A 23,324-nucleotide genomic window follows, 5' to 3' on the forward strand; every position below is an offset into this window, starting at 1 on the left:
CAGAATGGCGGCTCTTTTGGAATCGCTGCTGTCGAGGAAAGTGGACCTTTGCAAGGTCTTGGACTGGCTGAAGAACGTCCAGGTGGGTCGGAAATACCCTCGAACACTTTCGGTGTCGCGCTCGACTCGGGTTCGGTGTCGTACATTTTGTCCAAGGGGGGTGACATGAGCACACTCCGCATTGTAAACAAAACTTTTAGCTAGGCAGCTAAGCAAGGTAACGGTAACTCGTCCCATTCAGTTACATGCACACTTTAGTCGCCGGTATTTATGTTATTTGTGGTCGAAAATTCTTTATAAATATCTAAATTCGCTTTTTAATGTTGATTTTGTTATTATTATTGGAGGTTAATGCGGCTAAACAATGCGGCGTTGTGAAATTAGCGTGCAAAATGTTTGTTTTATGATGTTGAGGATTTTTTCTCTCTCGCCGAAATGGGATCTGTCATCAGTCAAAATACATTTACAGTAAACTTATTATTATGATTTTCCTTTTACTGGTTGTGTCTTTTGTCAAATCGGGCATTTTCTCTCGATAGTGATGGCTTATTCGCTCAAATTAGCCACTGTCAACAGTCCCAATACAGCAAATGTCTTATTTTGATTCAACACAAAAGATAAACGGATTTCATGAATACAGAAATCAGAGAAGATTTACTGTTGAGACTTGAGAGGCTGAATTCAAAGGGTTTGGACATTTAAAGTTAATCGCTCTTAACGTTCAATCGATTATCAATATAATTGTCAATTCATTTGATGAATTTAATTTGATTAATGTAATTAGTTGTCGACTAATTGATGAATTGTGACCCCTATAAAAATAGCAGCCTACAGTTTTGTACTTCATCCAAACATAATGTAATACCACGATAAAACAGAATGTAAAGAATTAAACAGTTTATGCTTCATTATTTCACCCTTCAATACATTGTGCGTTTCCTTCTGGTGTGCGTGCCATGGCCACCAGGGGGCAGTCTAATATATACATGTATATACTTGAAGAAGACGGTCACAACTGCTCGAACAGCTACAGTAATATTAGTCATTTTTTGCAGAGGATAAAAAATGCGGTTGATGCCTGGGAGCATTGTTATATTTATGCCACTGCATAGTTGGTTTTAAAAAATCTGTTGCTTGAAGGTTTATAGCTGCTATACACTACATGGATGCTAGTTTCGTTAGCTTTCCTATGACTTTTAGGTACTTAATGTATTAGTCAAGAATGCCATTTTGTACCTCTAATGCACCAGTTTTTGCATATGTGAGTAAAAGGGTTTCTTTTTTCTCGCTAGCAGGATAGCGACCGGTTGGCTTTCAGCGATCCGGAGTTGACGATCCATAAGCAGGAATTCATCCCGTTCTTGCTGAACTTCCTGCGAGATCAAAGTAGCCAGGCCCTTACCCATGGCCCCGCCACCCCTGCCAAGACCCCCACCCGGCCCAGGCCCGCCGCCTCCTCGCAAGGCTTCGCCGAGAAGAGGGCCTGCAGGACGGCGGGCGCCGGCTTTCGCGGCGCCAGCCGGGTGCAGCTGTTTTCCCCCACTGCGTCTCCGGGGTCCGAGTCGGGCCTGAGTCATGTCAGCAGCCCGTCCTTTTCCACCACATGGAGCCCGGCGTGCAGGCCTTCCGGGTCGGACCGGAGGCCGAGCCAGAGGATCAGTCTCGGGGACTACGTGCTGTCTTCCCCGGAGCTTACGAAGAGCCGCAGGAGGAGCGGGAATGGCGCGGGGAGGCACGTGGGAGGAGGGCGAGCGGCGCATCACGTTGATGACAACGGGAGTAGAAGCAGCAGAGGAGCTGCCTTCGGCGGGCCCAATGAGCAGGTTTCCCCTCCGTCTCTGGGTCAGCTTAATTTCAACAACTTGGAGGATTTCCCGCCCGTTGGCTCGTCTTCTGTTTCCCCCGCGTGAGTCTTTTACACATTTTTATACTGTTCCCAGGTAGGCAAATTTTTTAAGTTCTTTTTTACTTACTGGATAATAATCATACCATTTGTGCAAAATGGGTTTCATTCTAAACTCAACGCATGATTTTATATATATTTTTTTTGTTCTATCTACCAGACTGAAACATTTATCGATTTTTGTAAAAGTTTAGCAATTTCGCAAAATACTCGCAAGTTTTCAAAAGAGTGCACTCTAATGGCCCAAAGGAATTATGCAATTTTGATTTTAAGAAGTGGATATACCCTCTGCTGGCCATGGACAAGCATTACATTTTAATTTAAGCAGCTGAAACTCTCTCTGACAGCTGTAAAAAGATTATTACCAATACATCCATCCATCCATCCATCCATTTTCTTTACCACCTTCTCCTCACACGGGTCGCGGGCGTGCTGGAGCCTATCCCAGCTATCTTCGGGCGGGAGGCGGGGGTACACCCTGAACCTTTCGCCAGCCAATCGCAGGGCACATAGAAACAAACAACCATTTGCGCTCACATTCGCACCTACGGGCAATTTGAAATTAAACAACATATATATTTTTAGAACCTATCCTTTATTATTGGCTGAATATCTCGGCTACAGGGTGTTTTTGTGCCCGGGCCAAAGCAATAAAAGTGCCATTTGGTGGAAAAGTCCATTTACAAAAAAATATCCCCTTTGAAATCTGTCACTTTCTGTCCTCCAGGGGGAGCAAACCATCCAGAAGAATAAATCCGACGCCGGTAAGCGCTGAGCGGTCGCATTCCAAGCCGAAGACGTGCTTCACCTCAACACCGTTCGCCAAAGCTCCCAGCCCGTCGTCGCCGCCGACGGGAGTGGCAGTGGAGAAGCCCGACAGGTCGGTGACAGCGGTCAGCCCCCACGGCCTGATGGAGGAGAGGGAGCTGCTCAAGAGAGAAAAGTAAGCACGGCCTCAGCTCTGCTAGCTGCGGGGGCCTCAGTTGAACCTGAGGAGAGAAAAACAATAGCTTAATTCTTTTGTTTGGAATATTCATTTATAATGGCCCATTTCTCCAAATACAATACTGAGAAATTACTCACAATATATCATACCGTAATGCAATATATATTGCTATATTCTAGCTGTAGAGTAAAAAACATGCATCTCAGAATTTGATATATATATATATATTTAATCCCCAAACACTGTATTGTATTTATTTATTTATTTATTTACTTTATGAAAAGAAAACGCAATGCGTCATTGTATATATTGTACCGATATATATTATTTTAAGAGTAGCAGTTAGTTGTAGGAAAAGAAATTAAAAATCTATATATAAAAAAAAAGACATTGTTTTGAAAATATATATAATAGTGTAATACAATACAAAATAAAAACGTTGTCTCTGTCCAGTGAAAATGTATGTCTCACGTTTTCAAAAAAATATTGTTTTCATATTTTGGGATAAAAAAGAAAAAAAACTCACTGTCCACTGAATTTGTTTTACTTTTACTTCTTAATTTCGGGGATAAAAGCAAAAATATTTAAATATATTGCCGCTTTTTGTGGAAAAATAGAAATTTTGTTTTATAAAATATTATAAAAATGTTTTTTTTTTTTTTGCTGATCATTTACCTGTATATGATAATTATAGTAAAAAAATGCAATAAAAACACAGTATCTCCAAATTATCACCAAATTTTTACAGAGAAAACAACAGGACTATTTTTCTTCATTTTAAAATAATTGTGACACGTTTATTATGTAATACATATTTTATTTGAAGTAGCAATCATTTGTATACAGTTTTAATAGAATTAAAAAATATATGTATATTTAGATACAGATATATCTAGAGATCATAACATTCATAATTATCTGTATGCCTTGTCTCGACTAAAGTAACCTTGTATGTCTCTTTATAAAGGCAAACTTTCTGACACAGGCCTATTATTAGGTCTCATCAGATGAGTGGAGGTGTACCTAATTATATGGCTGGTGAGTGTAATTCTTGACTCCTGTCTCCAGGTCCAAACGAGCCCAGCAGACATGCTCTCCTCCGCCGGCCTCAGCGGAGCCGTGCACGACGACCAAGTGTGTGGTCCGAGTGGTCGGCTCCAAGGTGACGCCGGACCAGCAGACGCCCTGTCCTGAACCGTCTAAGGTCACGGCGGCCTCGGATTTGGACGTGTTGGCTGAGCTGTACTGTGCCTGCATTTCTGGTGAGTGAACCTCAAGTGGCTGCCAGATCAGCAAAGAAAGTGAGGGGGACAAAAAAAACCAAACCATTTTTAAAAAATGTTTTTCAGAAAATCTGGTGCCAAACATTTTTCTGGAGCTCTTCTTTGTGATGCAGCTGCTCACGTCTCGATCTCCTAATACTTTTGACACCAATGATGACAATGAGGAGGAGGAAGGGAGTGTATGTGTGCTCAACTCAGGTAGCTGCACTGTAATTGACCACATTATTTTGAATGAAAAAAGAAAAAAATCTTGTTCCGTTTGGCGCATTTTTATAGATGTGCTGGAGAGACGCTACTTGAGACAAGTGCACAACTGTGTCTACTTTGCAGTGAAGGTGCTGGAAAATCAATATCAGTGAGTTTTCATCTTCATACATACAGTACGAGGGGTGTAATGGTACACTTGTCCAGATTGTGCGATAAAACTTGAGGTCTTTGTTGATAAAAAAAAAAAAAAAACACAACTTTGTTTTTGCTCATTTTTAATTCATACGTGTACACCTCCTCTCCACATGCAGTTGACTAAATTAACCAACTCCCAGCCATATTTGTCTAGTACTTTTTTTTTTTTTTTTTGTAGGTTGTTGGCTCACCTGGACAAATGCACGTTGCGTCTCCTGGCCGAGAACGAGAGAGTGGCGTCGTTCTCGCCGCGCCTCAGGGATCGTTTGAGTCAGGCCCAGGACCGAAGCACAGCCAGGGTAGCACACTGATTTGCATCCGTACTTAAAACTACACGATGATTCGAATGACGGAAGATTAATTTTCCAGCTCAATGTCTTCCAGCTCTCTCCCTGCGTTTCCACGTTCATCCACTCGGTGCCTTTCCAGCCTGCCACAGACAATCGCTTCAACTTCATCAGTGACAAGGCCTTCCACACGTTCAAAAAGCAAAGGTATCTACTAGATTGTAGATAAGCTTACAAGATTACTTGAATTTTTCATAGTTGGAAACTTTCTGTGGGAAATAAGATTTTGTGGGAATTTACACGGGGTGTTAAAATCACGGTATGCTACCTAGTTTGGTTTTAAGGTGACTGTTTGGCTCATATTGGGTACGGTAGGGGAACAAAATGTGAAAAATATAACGGATTTACTGTAAACTAACAGATTTAATGATATTTAAAAGGAAACTGCTATCAGAATCAGATTTTCTATCAAACAAAAAAATACACACTTAATATGTCCTCATGGTCATGTTGCAGATTGATTGATTGACTTTCCTTTTATCTCAGAGACATTTTTTACGAGGTGCTGCGAGAGTGGGAGGACTTCCACAAGGAGCCCGGCTGGATCTTCGACGTCGCCCTCGGGTGTCGCATCAGGCAGGTCAAAGTCTTTGATTGCCCTTTAGTTTTTGTGGCGTTTTACACTAATCTTACTCTTTATTTTAATTAATTTTTTTTTTGTGTGGGGCCGGTGTCTCAGAGGAATGATGAGTCAGCTGACCGCCGCTGGAAGTCATTCGCACTTTGCTCGTCTCTTCCTGAAGCAGCTCGTTCAGGCAGGTCCACGCATTCCAATCTCATTAGCTCGAATATTCATCAACTACAAAGTCGTACTCCCGTGCTTAGATGTGCAAAGGGCCTCGTGTTAACGGCTCAAGCGGCGACACCCCCGACGCCGACCTGCTCGGCATGCTGGGAGCCGACGGCCTGGGCCGCCTGAAGCGTCTGGAGGAGCGTCTGATCCAGCCCCACGGCGTCGGCGGCCCGTGCCCGCCGCCGTCCTTTCCCGGCCAACAGGAGTTCTTCCGGGACTTTCTGCAAGCGGCCAGTTGGTAAGACATACTGAGCTCATACTGCGAGGTTATTGACATGCCGCATTCACACTAATATACGTATAATACCGATATATAACCCACATGTTTCAGTGGCCATTTAGGCACCTCCCACTTAAGTCACGACCCACTTAAGTAGACGCAAAACCAATCAAGTTTCATTATATATATAAAATAGACATATTTACATTTACGATGTGATAACTTCATGTATAAAAATGAATACAGTTTAAAAGAGATATCAAAGTTGCAAATTAGGAAAGGCAAAAAATCTATATGCAGGTGAATATTGTGGAAAAAAAATATTTCACTGTATATTTTAAAGTGAAATGACTAATTGCTTTTAAAAAAATATTTAAATAAAAGTATCATACAAAGGTTATTATGGAATGAAAAAATATAACACTAAAATGTATAATATTTATAAAATTGAAAGTAACAATATATACTAATAAATACCAAAAAAGTCAATTATGTAGGTTAAGAATATAAATCTAAAAATGACAAATATAAAAACTACAAATTAAAAAAGACATGCACCTTAAATTTGTAATTTAAAACAATTTAAAAAAAGTTTCAATGAATATTAATCCAATAAAAAACAAATGCATTGTTATATAGTAACACGTGCACATCAAGTAATTATAAAAAGAAAGATTTATAATGAAATACATCATATAAACCTCATAAAATTAAACATTTAAATACCAAAAAGACAAATTACAAAAGATTTATAAATATATACAGTATAAAAGAAAAATAAGAACTGCACAAAGAAGACCTGAATTATCTCCTAAAACGTAATACTTACTTATTGTATTGTTAATATGTTATATAAATACAATGAAAATGGACGCACATTTTCTTCTCATTGCTTTCTGATAACTGAATATCTGTAAAGTGTCATTTGAAATGTATTGTTATTAGCGGTGCTATTTTTGATAAGCTACGTCCAAACCCCCCACGAGTTGAGAATCTTCTGTCTTGGTTGTATTTTGTAAAAGAAAATCTTTATTGACTTCATACCAGCTGTCAGCTGAGCCAGCACCTGCAGGACAACTTGTGTCGTCAACTCCTTCAGCTGGACGAAGTCTCCATCTTGAGTCCTCCCGCTCCCGTCGGAGAACAAGGGGAAGAGGCCGAAGAGGAGGGCGGCGACGGGGACATGGAGCAGCAGGTACGCGTCGGCACGACGCCCGTGAATTAAAAGCACGCACCGTTCAAGCTGACTGTGCGGCGCGGACCTCCCGTCAGGACGAGAAACAGCGCTTCGCCTCGGTGCTCCTCCTGGCTCGACTCTTGGCCAAGTTCTTGGGCTTCATCTCCTTCCTGCCGTACCAGACGGCCGAAAAGCCGTCGAGGGAGATTCAGGAGGCGGCGGTCGCCCTGCGCAGCAAGGTAAAAGTGGCTAGCTCCTGAAGCTAACGTCGCAGTCTATGTTTTTAGTCTGTGCTCACAAACGGATGGACTTGAATGCACCGCGATGGTCACGGAAAATCCAAATCAGTCCTTTTGGGCTTATTGAACTTCTTTCTATTACAATAATGTGTACAGACAGGTAGGGCCGTAAGGAAGGATTGCACTTATTTTTTTCCATTTCATTTCTTTTACACCTATTCATTAGAATTACGTTTGTTAAACACAATTTACTCTTGTAAATGCTCAAAATGTCGTCCTTCAACATTGCAGCATTTTAACATTCCTCAAACCTTTCCAGAACACCGAAACCATCTGCGTTAATTTGAATAAAAGCTTCAGACATGAACTCTTTTAATTTATAGTAGTATATCGTACATGAACAGAGCGTTCCTGTGCTTGACGTGTGCGGCGTGCTGAGGAACAGCATGAGGCGCAGGCGCACCATCTTGACGGTGCCCTGGCTGGTGGAGTTCCTGTCCATGTTGGACTTCACCGGGCCGCTGCTGCTCGGCTACAGGGCGGTCCTGAGCACGCTGTGTCTCCTCTACAGGTATTCATGGCATTCCGATGCACCGGACACTTTATTAGGTACACTGTAAGAATGCAAGTGTTTGACTCCTATTGTTTTGCATCACAGTGAGAGTTGAGACGCCACGCCTCGTCTAGCGCAAAGTTTTTTTTTCCTCATATTTTTGTCATATTTGTGTATTTTAAAAAAGTCTATTTGTTATTTATTAACATTTTGGTCAAATTTCTTTATGTATTTTATTCTAATTATTTTGCATTTTTCATCTGTTATTTTTCTATTTTAATCTAAAATTTTCCATTATTATTCTCTAATATGTTTTACTTTTTTCTAATATATATATATATATATATATATGTATAATATATATTTCCTTTTTCTTTGTTATATTTGGTATAATTTTTGTAATTTTGCTTTTTTCGCATATTGTCATATTTGTACATTTTGTAAATCTACGTCTGTATTTTTTGTGTAATTTGGTATTATTTTCTAATATATTCTTATTTTGTCAATTGTTTTGAATATGTTTCTATTTGTCTTAATTTGCGTATTTTTCATGTTTTTTTTTTGTTTTTTTTTATGTATTAGTCCGTTTTTGTCCCCCCCCCGCCCTCCCAATTGTATATTGTTTGTCTAGTATTTTGTTTATTTCCCCCTCTCGATTTCTGTACTTTTTTGTTGCAGTTTAATATATTTTTTTTCTCATATTTTTCTATTTTTATGTGTGACTTAAGGAAAATGATTCTGAGCAGATGCGAAGAGACGTCTTACCTAAACAAACTGCTGATGGTGTCTGTACTGGGATGGCTCTTCCAGGTAGTCGGCTCCCTGCATGCTTTGAAGTAGCACGCATCACAGCCACGAATACGAATGTACCGCTTAATATACCTTCTTGCATGTAACAGATCCCGGTAATCCCCGAGGATGTGTTCTTCACCAGTGACTTCACCGAGGTGGCCGAGCTGGAGGAGAGCAGCGCCAATGCTGCAGGACTCGTAAGTCGGGGGATGAAACTCATTCCAGACGCTCGGCAAACATTTTCGACACATTCGTGGCCTGGACGCCATTTTAGTACAGTGTCATTCGTCGTAATCACCCCCCAAAAATATATTTTCGCAGGTCTATAAGTGTCATTAACTCACTTTGTGAAAAAGATGAATTTAGGTGGTAGTTTCTTTTACATTACATTGATTAATTTATCTTTTTAACGGTTTAATAAATGTGCTAAAGTACAGTGTACTTAACTGTATGTGCAGCATGAAACGCATATACAGGATAGGCCCAAGCTCACCCATGACCCTAGTGAGGATAAGCGATAAAGAAAATGGATTGATGGATGACTGCAGAGATTTCAGAGCCAGAAGTGGCCGGAAAATAGGAGGAGGTAAATACCTTGTGTGTGGTGTCTATTTACAGGACTGCATCCCCCTGGTGGACCAGCAGCTCCTCTACACATGCTGTCCCTTTCTCGGTGAGTACTATTCCCGTTTGTCCCACCCCTTGGTCCCGTGTTTTGCGCGTCAGCAGCCTTTCCTTTCGCTGTCGCCAGGCGAGTTCCGCAAGCTCCTCGCCGCCTTCGTGTCGGGGAGCAGCGCCAAGGGCGGCGGCGTCGTCCGCAAGATCACGCCGACGTCGGCCGAGCCCCGGGACGCGCCGGGCGGCGGCGAGCGCTCGCAGCAGAAGCTGCAGGCGGACCTGGAGCAGGCTTTCTTCCACAACCAGCCGCCGTCTCTGCGCCGCACGGTGGAGTTTGTGGCCGAGCGGGTCGGCTCCAACGCTGTAAAACACATGAAGTTGGTGTCAGAGTGTTTGAATCGTGGCGAACCCTCGCTATTCGCGGAGGTTAAGGGACCGAGACCCAATGCGAAGAGTGAAAAGTTACGAATAGTTTGTACAGACAGACGGGACAGCTTCTGCTTATAGTCGGCCATGTTATTTTAATAATTAAAAAATGCTTCATTTTTGTTTTGTTATCCTACTATTTAGAATAAATGTAGTTATTAATCAATTCATAAAACGTATACACAAATGTTAAATGTATTAAAATAATTGTTTTAATGGTATTTTTTCAATTATTTACAATAAATGTGTGAACCGGATTAAAGAATGGAGCGATAGGGGCAAATAGCCAAAAGTTGATGTTCTACAGAAACATTTGCGAACTGGCGAGGGTTTACTGTACTATTTCCATGAGTTGGTGTTTTGTTATGTATAAGGTTGTTTTTTCGCAGGGCAACGTTAGTGAGCGAGTTGGTGGAAAGAGGGGAGAAGATGCTCAGAGACGGACTGGAATCATCACCCAAAGCCAACCCGTCCAAACTGAACGAGTCCATCTGCGCTCAGCTGTGTGAGGCGGGACTGGACTCCCTGAACAGAGCCACCAGGTACCACAAGTTATTAGTTGTTGGTTTTTTCTTTCTTTTTTTTTATTTTTTATTTTATTTACATTTTCAACACATCATGTCATAGTTTCTTGGAATCGATCTCTGGCTTTAATATTCTGCAGATTTTGCTGTGAAAAGAGTCCAGAAGCCATACGTATTTTGCTTCCTGATGAGACCTCCCCTGCTGTAAGTCAATGACTAAAAAGTCCCGAAAACAAGAAAAAAAAAATCCAGTATGTATTCATATTTATGTATGTGTATATACCATTATGTTTTTCTCACACAAACTTAATTTAAATGACATCATAAAAGGCATTCACTTAAAAAAAATTAAAATAAAAAATAAAAATTAAATAAAATAACAAAATCTCCATTTCCTCCTATAATGTACCGGTGCATATTTTTTTCGAAAATAATGATTAGTGAAAAATAGATTAAACAAACAAACAAAAAAAAAAGTATCGTTAAAAAACATTGATGGTGTAGTGGTACACTCGCCTGACTTTGGTGCAGGCAGCGTGGGTTCAGTTCCCACTCAGTGACGGTGTGAATGTGAGTGCGAATGGTTGTCTGTGTCTGTATGTGCCCTGTGACTGACTGGCGACCAGTTCAAGGTGTAGGGTGTAGTTCGCCCAAAGTCAGCTGGGATAGGCTCCAGCGTCCCGCAACCCTAACCAGGATAAGCGGTGTTGAAAATGGATGGATGGATAGTTAAAAAACATTTCTTTTTGCACAATTATTGGTAGTTGAAATGACATGTCATAAAAGGCCTTATACTGTAAAGGGGCTTAGCTAAAAAGTCCTAATTTTCCTTAATATTTGTACATATTTTTTTCCCCACATAGTAATTCCTAATTAGAACGATGTCAGAATTAAAATTTAAAATATACAATAAAGTAAAAAAAAAAAAAAAAACTATTTTGATATTTACTTTCTCAACCGTATGATTCTAAATAAGAATTGCTTGTTATCAAAAGCCTTAGCTTATTTTAAGAAACAATATTTTCTTATACAGTGGCTTGAATGTAAGTTCCCCCCTCCCCCCAGGTGCTGGCCACGTCTGAAAACATCACCATACACCTGGCCACAGAAAAAGCCTGCAGCTGGCTCTCGGCGAACATCACGGGTACGCTTACCTCATGCGTGCGCATCTATCTGTTCGCCAGATAAACCGCCTCACTTCTTCCCTTCAGCGCTCATCCGCCGAGAATGGAAGTGCAGGTGCGAGCGCGCGATCAAGACCTTGACTGCCGACTCCTCGGATGAGCTGGGCCCGCCGCTCACGCCCAAGAGGAAGCCAGGGGGCGCCAGAGTGACGTCCTGCCCGCCTTACTGCACCCACAACGCCTCACTGCCCTCTGATGTCCTCATCGCAATCAAGGTATGACATGAATGCAGCGGCGCCTCGACTTACGAGTGACCTTACTTTTTTCGAGATACGAGCCGTCGCTTGGCCATTTTTATTTATTTCTTTTTTGTCCCGAGTTGGGTGCAAATAATTTACTTTCCGAGCGCACGATGGTAGCAGAAAACTTCACAAGTAGCAGATGGTGAACAATTCTTCCAAAAAGAGGCCAAGTGCCCACTTTAAGCTGCTTAGTGTCAAACTCAACGTAAAACGGCAAGAATTACACATTTAACAAAGCCACATAAATTTGAGAAAAGTCTGCTAGCTTAATGTTAACACCTAATACAAAACCCCATAGACTGGCTAGCATTGATGGCTTTAGAAGTCAAATATCCATGTGAACAGGGAAGGCTGGCAGTGAATGAGTTAATGTGGAAATTAGGCAGGAATTTGCTCTGTTTAATGAATCTATATCATGTATGAGTACTGAAATAAATGTACTTTTCTACTGTATTCTAATTTATTGAGATGTGCCCGTATTCTTTAGCCACTGTGGAAAAACCACGATTATTACTGCATCTCACAGAGCAGTTGTGACCGTCTTCTTTGTGTTTATATGTACCTGTACATATGCATTATACTGCCCCCCTGGTGGCCAAGGCACGCATACCAGAAGGAGCCGCACAATAAATGCATGAAATCATGATGCGCAAAGTGTCAGTTGTTGACATTTTATGGAAGTGTTGTATGTTTTTATAAAGTACACAGATGTAGCGTGCTAGTTTTCTTCTTCAAAACACGTGGCAAATATTTGTCTTCTGAACGACATCACCCCTCGAAGGACTTGCTGAGCGTGGCCGCGGGCCCCAGGACGGACGAGGAGCTGCCGAGCGGCTCTCAGCTCCAAACGCTCTTCTGGAGAGTGGGAGACACACTGGTCTGCAAAAAGGTACAAGCGCACACAGCCACGCCGGATGGATTGTTCTTCGGCACTTTCAATCCAAAAACTTGTGTTAATCCCCTGGCGTTTAGTTCTTAACAGCCGTGTCAGAGCAGATGCTGCTCAACTCCACTGTCCTGCTGGCCTGCAAGCTGGGTGAGACTGACAATTATGCCTTGAAAAGGATTTCTTCATTTCCCAGAACTTCCTCATTTTGCCTTTATTTTTACTAAACAAATCTATACTTCAAAATAAACATACTTTTTTTGTAAAGTATATATAGTTTGTGTTTCACTTTTGACATACTTGTTTTTTCTTAAAATTTGAAATATCTATTTCAGTTGAAAATTACAGAATGATTCTTCATTGAAATGACATGTCATAAAAGGCCTTGGCTTACTGACATAAAATGAAAAGAATCTTAAGCACATTTTATTGTACATTAGTTTTTTTACACAAATGATGAATAGAAAACATACAATTAAACAGTTTCAGGCGTATTTAAAAATTCCACACTGATTCTTAATTGAAATGACATGTCATAAAAATTCATTATTTTGCCTTTATTTATAATAAACACATTTTATAACAGTAATAATGTTTTTTTTTTCCACTGCTAACATGATTCTTAATTAAATTGATGTCTGAAGAAAAACTAAAAATGTGTAAATTAAAAATGTAATTCCGCAATAATAACCAACCCCATTTAAAATGTATTTACTCAACTGCAGAGAGGCTTTGTTATAAAATGATTGTGCACATTCATATATTACTTTATTTTGGGGCAACTTTATTTTGACAAAAAAACTATTTTATAATATTTTTGTTAGATTCTGTTTTACCCCAAATCTTTTTCCTGTTTTTTTTGTAACCAAAATAAATATCAGTGAATGCAAAGTTGTAAAGAATGAATAATTATTATTAACTCGAATAATATATACTGCATTTTAATATCCAATGTATATCTAGAATAGTTGTGCAAATACAATTTAGATTTGATTTATATTAACATTTTTGTATATTTTCTCTATAAATAATGATTAGTTCTTAAAGATTGGAATGAAAGCGCTGCGCTTCCACCCAAAGAACAACAAAAAAACCTCTTGTGTGTGTTCAGTGTCTGCAGAGCTGCCTCTCGCGCCTCGGTCAGGCGGCGACGAGTCCGAGCCTTGCGTCAGAGCGCTGCTGGAGCAGCTGGGCGAGCTTTGGGAGCGAGACAACTGTTGCTGCGCCCCCCTCCACCTGCTCTTCACCCCGCTAGCCGTCACCGCCGTGCTGAAGGCTGGAGACGGCGAGGTACTGTCCTAACAACACGCATCCTTCCATTTTCTGTGGCGCTGAGCTGCAGCCTAACCCCGCTGCCTTTGGGCGAGAGAAGCGGTGCCGTATTTTACCAAACCAGCTATTTCTAGTATTCGGGATGTAATGTTGCCTCTGGGGTGCCTCAGTAAAGATGTGAAATATGAATTAAAATCATCCACGCATTTCTGACCGCCAGACTTTTTTCTGCTGAGAGGCCTGAAATCAGGTCATTCATATTTCTTTCTTTCTTATCCCTACCTACGATTTGTTTACCTACTCTCATTTTAGGTTGAGCATCTTTGAGTACTAAGAAAAGTGCTATACAAATCTAATTTATTATTGTCATTATTTTTATACTTACTATTGTTGTTATTATTAAGTGGAACAACTACTTGTATGTGGTGAGGAGGCTGATTGACCGAGGCCTCTTGTCCGAGGAGGAGCTCGTCTCTCACTGGACCAAATTGGCAAAGCAGACCGTGCCGCCAGTGAGTTTTTTTTTTTTCCTACACCCCCCCCCCCCGCAATCTATCATGTTCATTTTCCTTCGTCTTTTTTTTTTTTTTTAAACCACACAGGAGCTAATGGAGAAGTTTGAACACGATAACGTCTCCTCATCGCTGCCCAGTCAAATGGACCTGCTGCAGCTGTCTAAACGGACTCTAGAGGGCGCCACATGACAAAAAGCCAAAAGGCAGGAAAAAGACTGAAACGACTCAAATTTTATGCTTCCCTCTTGTTCTTGGTCGTCTTGCAAAACATATACATACACACACACATATATGATTTTGTCAATGTAGCACTTTGACTTGCAAGTCCTTACATGAATGTGACACATTTGTTCACCATTTTCCTGTTTTGATGCTGCTGCTTTTTTTTTTGTAAAGAAAAAAATGAATATTTTGTCACCCAGCATGATAATGAAAGTTATATTAATAATAAAGAGGAACTCTGGTTAATGTTTTCATCTCATCTTCATTAATGTCCTTTGTTTGAAGTAAGTCCTATTATGGCAAAGTGTTAATGTTTGTATACAAATAGTTGTGTGGCTGCCCGCCCAATGAGTGTAAAATTATACAACCAAATAAATCTTTAGTTATCTGCAATTTCTGAAGATGAGTCTGAGCAAATACGCCCCCATCATTACCTTACAGTGGGGCTAATTAAAATTATTTTTCCACTAATGACGTGATCAGTTAGGCAGAAGAACCACTGCTGGTGGCCGAAGCAATATCATTTCAAAAGGTAAGCAGAGCTGCAGTGTTATCAAAAATGAGCCTTACTCAACAGTGTTAGGTGAATCAGTTACCGTACACCCTGTACTGGTTGCTGGCCAATGGTTGGACACGTTTAAGACAAGAATTCACACCTACAAAAAATTTAGGATGCAAACTCAACAGGAAAAAAAATAAATAAATACAATAATAAAAATTTTAACTACGATGTAAAAAAAAAATGCATCAGATGAATAATAATTAAAAAAAAGGTTCAAACCAAATAATTAAATTATTTTATCTTTCCATCAATTTTGTGTCCTGCTGATTCTATTACTACAAGAAAGCATACAAAAAGGCATACAAATGTTATGCAAAGTATGAATAAAACTAAAATAAATCATACACACAAATATTTTATAAAATGTAAAAATAAAGTTAAACATTAAACATTAAATATAATAAAATGTAAATTAAAAATAATACATTGCATAAATGCAGCAATTATAGAACGTTAAAAACTGCATTTCATTGATAGAAATACACATTCTCCAAACCGAATGATTTATTACAATTCAAACATAAAAGAACAATATTCAAAAATAATTTTTAAAGGCACATCCTGTTATTGCATCTTTTTTTTTTTTTTTTTTTTTTATTAAGGTGTCCCTAATGAATTGTCCGGCAAGTGAACATTTCTTACAGTGTTGTGTTAAGGCTCCGGCCTCCGTCCCGCCCACTTGTGACTTTCGTATCCCAGCAGGACGTTCGGCAGCTGGGCTTCTCTGTTTGAAAGCGTCGGTCTGACGGTCGGAGCCACTCAGCGGGGAGGTGCGACGACGACGACGACGACGACTCAAGCCGACCGAGATGGCTTGAGGAGCGGCTTGAAGGGGAGAGTTCTCACAGCCACGTCCACCTACAGCGGATTTTTGGCTGAACCATGTCCGGAGTCCCGCTATGGCGACACCCTTTTGAGTCCACCGTCGGGTGCTTTTGTCAGAGTTTGAGGCCGAAGAGAGACACACCGCCGTCGGCATGGCCAACGTCAAAGTGGCCGTTCGAGTCCGACCGCTCAACGCGAGGTAAACTCGGCTAACTTTATTCAGTCAGCCGCTAAGGGGCTTATTGCTACAAAATGCTGTTTTGCTTTGGTGTTTTTAAACGGAAATGTACACAAAGTTGTACTTCTTCACAGAATTTCTGTGCCCTTACAGTGTCAGTTTCGTAAGCTAGTTCAACATTTTTAAAGTAACGAGAGTAAAACATTTCTTGTTTTTTTATCAAAAAGTGGGCTATCGTAACATTCAACGTCTTAAATTTAAAAAATAATAAACACAGTGTAAATGTTAATTAAAATAGTTTTATGTCTGCCAACATGCAACATTTTATTTTTCAGATAAAAAAAAAAGTTTGATATCGTGTCACATTCGATGTCCCAATATAAATATAGTAAACCCTTTTTTTTTAAATTAAGAAAAATCAGAAAAATATTTTAATACCTTGCAACATTCAACATTTATATATTTTATTTCATTATTTGTTGTTAAAAAGTATTAAGTTTGACATTTTTAACTTAAAAATAATAGTGCGCTGTTTTGGAAAATGCAACATTTTTTGTTATTTTTAAAATTTTTTAATGTAATTTTGGAATGTTTAACCTTTTTACTCCTAATTTCTAAGATTTCTGAATTTAAAAATAATTGGACATTGTAATCAGATTTTTTTGTTTGTTATAGTTTTACATTTAATAACAAATAGTGTGACATACTGTATTTTAACATCCGATATTTATTATTATTAATAATGTAATACAAAGTGTGATATATGTGTTATGAAAATATATTAAATTATTTTATCTAAATAAAATCTTATTTTTTTTATAATATTAAAAAAATATATATCTATTTATTTCAACAGTTTCTTGTTACCTTCTTATGCTGGCCATTTTTAATTGACTTCTAAGAATATGTGGCAACCGATTTTGTTAATGTTAAGTGCTGTGGTCCTGAAATGGCCCCCAGGCCGGACGTTGGCGAGCCCTGCTTTACAGGTTCCGCTATTATTCCGATTCCGATGAAATATTACAATCAGGGCTGGCCGGCTGCTTAATGTAAAAGTGGCATCACAAAGGCCGTTGGATCTCTGAAACAAACAATGTTCCTTTTCACACACGCTTCCTGCTCTTCAGCACCACAAAACTAGATGTCATCTGTCGTGCAAATGAGATGCGCTGTCCTTTTTTTCATGGGTGCATTCAAACACGTTTTCCACACAGAGATCCCGCAAAATGCCGTAGCAGAAGCCAACTTTGCCTTTTACGCAGAATTTAGTAAACCCGAAACGTCAACCCACACACACACCCGCCGCCCCCCATGTGCCAGCTTTTGGACATTTCTGAACACGTAAGCGTAGAGCTGGGATGAACCTCAAATGAACTCCAAAATACAGTATTAGGCAAAAAGGAAATAAAAAAAAAAAAAGTAATAAAAGTATAAAACACATTCTTAGGGAAAAGCAAATTAAAATACAATATTTGGCCAAAAACAATCTGCAATTAGACAAAAAAAATATTTTTGTAAAGCACATACACAAATATTAACAAAAATACTACACAAAATGTTACACAAAACATATTAGGAAAACATTAAGCAACAAACACAAATATTCGACAAAAATAGATTCCATATTCATAAAAATACATAAATATTTGCGAAGAAAACTAGACAGTAGGAAATAAATACTGAGGAAAAATACCAAAATATTACACCAAAAATATTGGAAAAAAATACAAGGATAAATATTACAAAAGCTAATTCTTTGGGAAAATAATTCTACAGTAGTAGATGAAAAATACCCAAATATAAGGCAAATATATGTAATAGTTGTAAACACCCCAGAAATATTCGCAAAAATATGAAGCAAAACACAACAAAACATTTGACAAAAAATACACACATATGACAAAAAGATATTCCAAAATATTCACAAAGAAAAGAAAATGACTAGGCAAAATTCTAGGCCAAAATACTCAAATCTCACAGCGGTCGCACACTGATGTGGGACGGCCTTCCGCTCCTCACCAAGTCCAGTCGCACGCTGCGCTGCGCCAATCCCACTCTGAGCTCAAGTGACCGAATTGCCTTAGGTAGCGCTCGTGTTGCATCGCAGCGACCTTGTTTTTTGGTTCCCACCCCTCCAACTAGTTCTGATTATCCTAACACACACACGCTGGCCTGGAGAGAGTCCAGTCCTCTCGCTCTCATAACGTCCCCGCTTGATACTACGCGCTTGTTTTTCGTTGCAATCTCATCGGGAGCTCTCAAGCTCGCAGCATCGAACTTGTACTGTATTGGACCCGATCACTACAAATTCCTCACGAAAGCGGTTCCCTCAAATAATTGCTGTTATTTTGTTTGGACACAAGTCCGAGTATTGTATGATCCTAGCGTGTGTTGTTGTCACCCGCCACACAGGGAAAGCGCAGATGGGGGAAGGCTGGCAGTCCAGGTGGACGACAAGTTTGTGAGGATCCAAAATGTCAAGGTTGGTACGCAGTATTTACTTTTTATCCCACTTATTTACGTTCTGTTTCGATCGACAACATTGTTAACTGTGAGATACCGGACTGATTTTCATTGTTCCTGTGACAGTGACAATAAAGTTCTATTCTATTTTATGTAGTCTAGTCTATACTTATTTATTTTCATAATTATTTGAATGTTGGGGGGTGGGGGGGGGAATGACAAAATATTTGATTTAAAAAAAAAATATACAAATATTAGGCAAAATAATCAAATATTAATAAAATATACAAATATTTCAGATAAATACAAAACTACTCTGCAAAATATTACAAAAGTAAGGAAAAATAAATATTAGGTAAAGCCAAATATTAGGAGAAAATACACAAATATTCAGAAATGAAAAAAATAAAAAATAAACAATGAGGCCACAAAATATTTAAAAAACTAAAAACATTAATACTGGATTCGGATAAATAGCAAAACATTTGGTTCAATGTTTTCTAAAAATATTAAGTGGAAAAGGAACACACGTTAGGCAAAAAAATGCTTAATGAAAATAAATGCACAAATATTCAGGAAAAACTATGAAACTCAGGTAAAATATTACTAAAATATATTAGTAAAATAAATTAAACAAAAGTTTAGAAATATTGTAGGCAAAAAATCTAAATACTTTAAGAAGAAAAATTATTTTGTAAAAAAATTACAAAAATTGCAAAATTATCAGGAAATACACAGATATTAGGAATACATACAGAAATGTTAGGCAAAAAAATGCATCAGAAAATTACTGATATTATTTGTGAAAAAAAAAAAATATTCTGAAAAATAAAAATTGGGTAAAATACAAAATAAATATTAGGGAACAATAACAAGAAGATAATGAATATTTTATTTCAAAAATAGGTGAAATGCTGAATGCAACTTAAGTAATGGAGGAAAAACTATTGGGCAAAATCCCACAAAATGAAAAAAAACAAAAAACAAATAAAGGATTAGGAAATAATAATGAGGGAAAAAATACAAACATATTTCTAAAAGTTAGGAAAATACGATATGGAAAAAAAATACACTACTATTTCTAAAAGATGAAAAACTAAAACACGAATAGTTGATCCTTGAGATGCTCACTGATATGAAGTCTCGGGAGATACGCGGAAATCCCACTGAATAAATAACCAATAATTTTTGGTTATTTATTGGCACAAAAAAAAATTTTTGTGCCATTTGAAGCGTAATTTTCTCAAGATTTTTGGACCATTTTCAAACAGTACAGTAAGCTTGAAATCTCTGTGACCGTGCTCATGGAAAGGACTCTTGTAAGCCTTCCACTTTCCTGCCAAGTGTTTGTGAGGCTCCAAACAAAAGATAAGAAGCGCCATTAAGGGCGGGCTTGAGACTTACACTTAGCCGTTGACTCGTATTCACTGACTCTCGCCATGTGGGAATAATTACCGCGTGGACGATTCCGTCTCGTAACGCGACACCGACCCGCAGTGCCGAGGCGTCCCATTGGTCCGCGTGTTTTACGTTCGTAAAGAGCGTACGCTGAGGTCTTTGTTTACGTTTGAGGAAAAGTCTTGCGGTCGGGGGGAGGAGCGAATGTGTTACAAATGGGACGGGACTGAGATAAACCATATCGGGCCTCCTCCGACGAATCTCGGCTCTTGCGGCTCTCGTGGGAACCGTTACTAGTGTGGAAAGTGGGACAACTCGAGAGCAGAGATGAAATGGGCTCAATGTGTCACATGATGGCAAAATGAGCACAGTGATCACCATGTTGCTCAAAGGAATACGTCAGGGATTTGATCATGGAGTGGCACAAGTTACAGCATTAGCTATGCTTGTACAATCCGACCTGAAACTATGCAATAATGCTGAAAATACTTAAAAAAATAAATAAATACATTTTTTTATGGGAAGACAAAAAAAAATACCCAAATATTATTTTAACAAATATTACAGTAAAAAAAAAATGTAAGACCAAAACACACACAAATATTTGATAGAAATACAAAATATTTGGAAATAATGAGCTCACAAATACTCAGAAAAAAATACATATAAAAATAAATCTTATTTAAAATATTACGACAACAAAGATATTTGGAAAAAGAGACTAATATTGACTGAAAATAAACATATATTAGATAAAGAAATCCCCAAGAATTTTTGGGAATTTTTTTTCTTACGGGAAAACTAGATAATTGTGAGGGGAAAATATTAGTCCCACAAAATATACAATACTATACCAAAAATGAGAAAAATATCACAGAAATAAAATAAATATTATAATATAGACTCTCCAAAAATATAAGTAAGAAATAAATATCCATCCATTTTCTGAGCCGCTTCTCCTCACGCGGGTCGCGGGCGTGCTGGAGCCTATCCCAGCTATCACCGGGCAGGAGGTGGGGTACACCCTGAACTGGTTGCCAGCCAATCGCAGGGCACACATAAACAAACAACCATTCGCACTCACAGTCACACCTACGGGCAATTTAGAGTTTTTCAATTAACCTACCATGCATGTTTTTGGGATGTGGGAGGAAACCGGAGTGCCCGGAGAAAAGCCACGCAGGCACGGGGAGAACATGCAAGCTCCACACAGGCGGGGCCGGGGATTGAACCCCGGTCCTCGGAACTGTGAGGCTGACGCTCTAACCAGTCGAAATAAATATAGTAGACAAAATCTTACAACAAAGAAACATTAGGCATACTTATATTATAATATTAGGAAATAAATACACAAATATTCAGAAGAAAAATAGAACTAGACTACTAGATAATGTAAAAAATATTAGAAAAAGATATCTACAGAAATATTTTTTTAAAATAGTAATAAAATACTAAACGTTTAGACAGAAAAAAAGGAAATATTAGGCAAGAAACGCTATATTTTGAAACAATACAAAATTATTCAGAAGAAAAAAATACAAAAGAACTACATAAACTATGAAAGAATATTAGGGATAAATTGGAATAAATCCCCAAATACTTATAAGCCAAATTTATTCCAAAAAGACCAAACAATGCAAACAAATGAAAATAATGTTTGCCAAAAAAACCAAAACATTTGAATAAAAAACAGCCAACAACCACATAAAAAGCAAAATGCACTTGAAGAGTTGATGCTATTGGATGCTCACAAAACATATTATGCTTGCAACAAGTGATACGCTGCGCTGTCTTTCCATTCCTCATGATTGTTCCCTGGCAGTTAGCATAAAGGTGTGCAGTGCACTGAGGCAGACCGCGCTAATGAATGGAAATTTTGGAAATCACATTTTTCCACCACAAACAAAACCCCTACTATCTTTTTATATTTTGTTTTTTTAAATCCCATTAAACACCTTGCGGCCTCTGCTCCACAGCTTGACCCGCGCGCCGACCACGCCGTGGATTCCAGGGAGAAGCTCCTGGAGTTCCGCTTCGACTACTGCTACTGGTCGGCGCAGCCCGAGGACCCCCGCTGTGCGTCGCAGGAGGAGGTAACCAAAACAAAAACGCACCCCGATAAGATCCGTTATCCCGGAATGCCTCCCGCCGTCAATGCTGTAATTGGTTAATTAGACGTTTCTGTGATGGCGGGGGTGTTGCTGGAGGAAGCGGCTGTTTCTTGTCAGAGCTGACATTAAAAAAAAAAAAAAAAAAAAGATGGCCGTCACACGCTGGGACGAGGCATTCCCTCGTTGACTCGTGGTGGGCGAAAAGGACACCGGGGGTCAACAGCGGGAATGCTTCGTTTTGCCCGTCTTCTGAAGCGCTCTTGTTCAAGCTGATGTAAAAATGCGTTCGGGTTGGACAAAGACGACGGTGTCGTTGGACGACAGTCAGTTCCGGACCATATTTTGTGGGGAGGGGCAAGTAGCAAAAAAAAATAAAATAATGTAGTTTGTGTGTTTTAAATTGCGAAAAAAAAATCCTCCATCTTCTCATCGTATCAAAGTAAAAAATTGCACAATTATTAGGCTAAATATTAACAAAGAAGTAAAGAAATATTAGGGGAAAATACAAGGCAAAATATTTTTGAAACTAGGCAGAAAAAAAACTAATACTCAGGGGAAAAAAATATATATATATATCAGGGGGAAAAAATATCCAAATATTCATTACAAAATCTAAATAGACAATATTGGGCAAAAATATATAAAAGATTAAGACAAATACCACAAATATCCTAAACTGAGGCAAAATATGTCAAAATAAATATTTGGTAAAATGTTACCAAAAAATGAAAAACATAACGAAAAGTACTAAAATATTAAGCAAAATCGTTAAAGATGGGTTTTTTTTAGGGGAAAAAATGACCAAAATATTTGGTAGAAATACAAAGATACAGACCTAGACTCAATATACACAAATGTTTGGCAAAAAAATAAATTGGCACAAGAATACAAAAACACCTGGGAAAATATTAGGAACTAATGGGGGAAAGAATTCTTACAAAAATATTAGTCAAATAATATACGGGATTAATGCTTTGCTTAAAATTGGGCGTGGGAGGGGTAATGCGCTCGTTAAGTGAGACAAACTTGATTTGAAGCGTTTTTCCAGTCCGCACGACCGGCGGTGGACCCCTCGGGATAGCCGAGCGCGGTCTGCCAGCCACTGCGCTCGCTTTGCAGCAGGACCGCGTGGGCGTCGCCCTCCAAATTTGGCACGTTAAGCTGCATTTAAGGGCGCAGATGTGGTCGGCGTTTATAAAAAAATAAAATAAAAAAGAGTCCTATCTCTGCGTCTTGGAGGTTT

The 23,324-nt window shown here is 38.9% G+C and overlaps 2 protein-coding genes across 5 annotated transcripts in view; both read left to right on the forward strand.

Annotated features, from left to right (window-relative positions):
• Positions 1-14,693, forward strand: cdan1 (codanin 1). 2 transcript variants are annotated; one of them, XM_061696052.1, is made up of 27 exons: positions 1-82; positions 1,296-1,906; positions 2,631-2,846; positions 3,918-4,111; positions 4,199-4,330; positions 4,409-4,487; positions 4,713-4,833; positions 4,919-5,028; positions 5,368-5,457; positions 5,561-5,636; positions 5,707-5,912; positions 6,942-7,089; positions 7,167-7,310; positions 7,715-7,881; positions 8,592-8,673; positions 8,763-8,852; positions 9,274-9,328; positions 9,407-9,650; positions 10,089-10,241; positions 10,364-10,427; positions 11,289-11,367; positions 11,435-11,622; positions 12,431-12,538; positions 12,622-12,685; positions 13,647-13,825; positions 14,212-14,319; positions 14,410-14,693. In XM_061696052.1, the coding sequence occupies exons 1-27, from the start codon at positions 5-7 to the stop codon at positions 14,509-14,511; spliced, it is 3,888 nt and encodes a 1,295-aa protein (XP_061552036.1). In that variant the 5' UTR covers positions 1-4; the 3' UTR covers positions 14,512-14,693. The 2 variants fall into 2 exon arrangements, with proteins under 2 accessions (XP_061552036.1, XP_061552035.1); XM_061696051.1 differs by having other exon boundaries at positions 3-82; positions 1,293-1,906.
• A 1,104-nt stretch (positions 14,694-15,797) lies between these two features.
• stard9 (StAR-related lipid transfer (START) domain containing 9) overlaps positions 15,798-23,324 on the forward strand; it is a 36,947-nt gene continuing 29,420 nt past the window's right edge. For all 3 annotated transcript variants that reach the window (XM_061696456.1, XM_061696457.1, XM_061696459.1), the window contains exons 1-3: positions 15,798-16,130; positions 18,522-18,591; positions 21,947-22,063. In XM_061696456.1, the coding sequence (XP_061552440.1) occupies positions 16,084-16,130; positions 18,522-18,591; positions 21,947-22,063 (234 nt within the window). In that variant the 5' untranslated portion in view covers positions 15,798-16,083. The remainder of the gene's footprint in view (positions 16,131-18,521; positions 18,592-21,946; positions 22,064-23,324) is intronic.

Source organism: Phycodurus eques, chromosome 14 (genome assembly GCF_024500275.1).
Source record: "Phycodurus eques isolate BA_2022a chromosome 14, UOR_Pequ_1.1, whole genome shotgun sequence".
In the NCBI taxonomy this organism is placed as follows: domain Eukaryota; kingdom Metazoa; phylum Chordata; class Actinopteri; order Syngnathiformes; family Syngnathidae; genus Phycodurus; species Phycodurus eques.

What these genes read in the sequence shown, in the direction of transcription:
- cdan1 (XM_061696051.1), top strand. Translation starts at nt 5, where the DNA reads ATGGCGGCTCTTTTGGAATCGCTGCTGTCGAGGAAAGTGGACCTTTGC. An exon ending in TCCCTGAACAGAGCCACCAG is followed by an intron (nt 10,242 to 10,363) that starts GTACCACAAGTT and finishes AATATTCTGCAG; the next exon opens with ATTTTGCTGTGAAAAGAGTC. An exon ending in ACACACTGGTCTGCAAAAAG is followed by an intron (nt 12,539 to 12,621) that starts GTACAAGCGCAC and finishes CCTGGCGTTTAG; the next exon opens with TTCTTAACAGCCGTGTCAGA.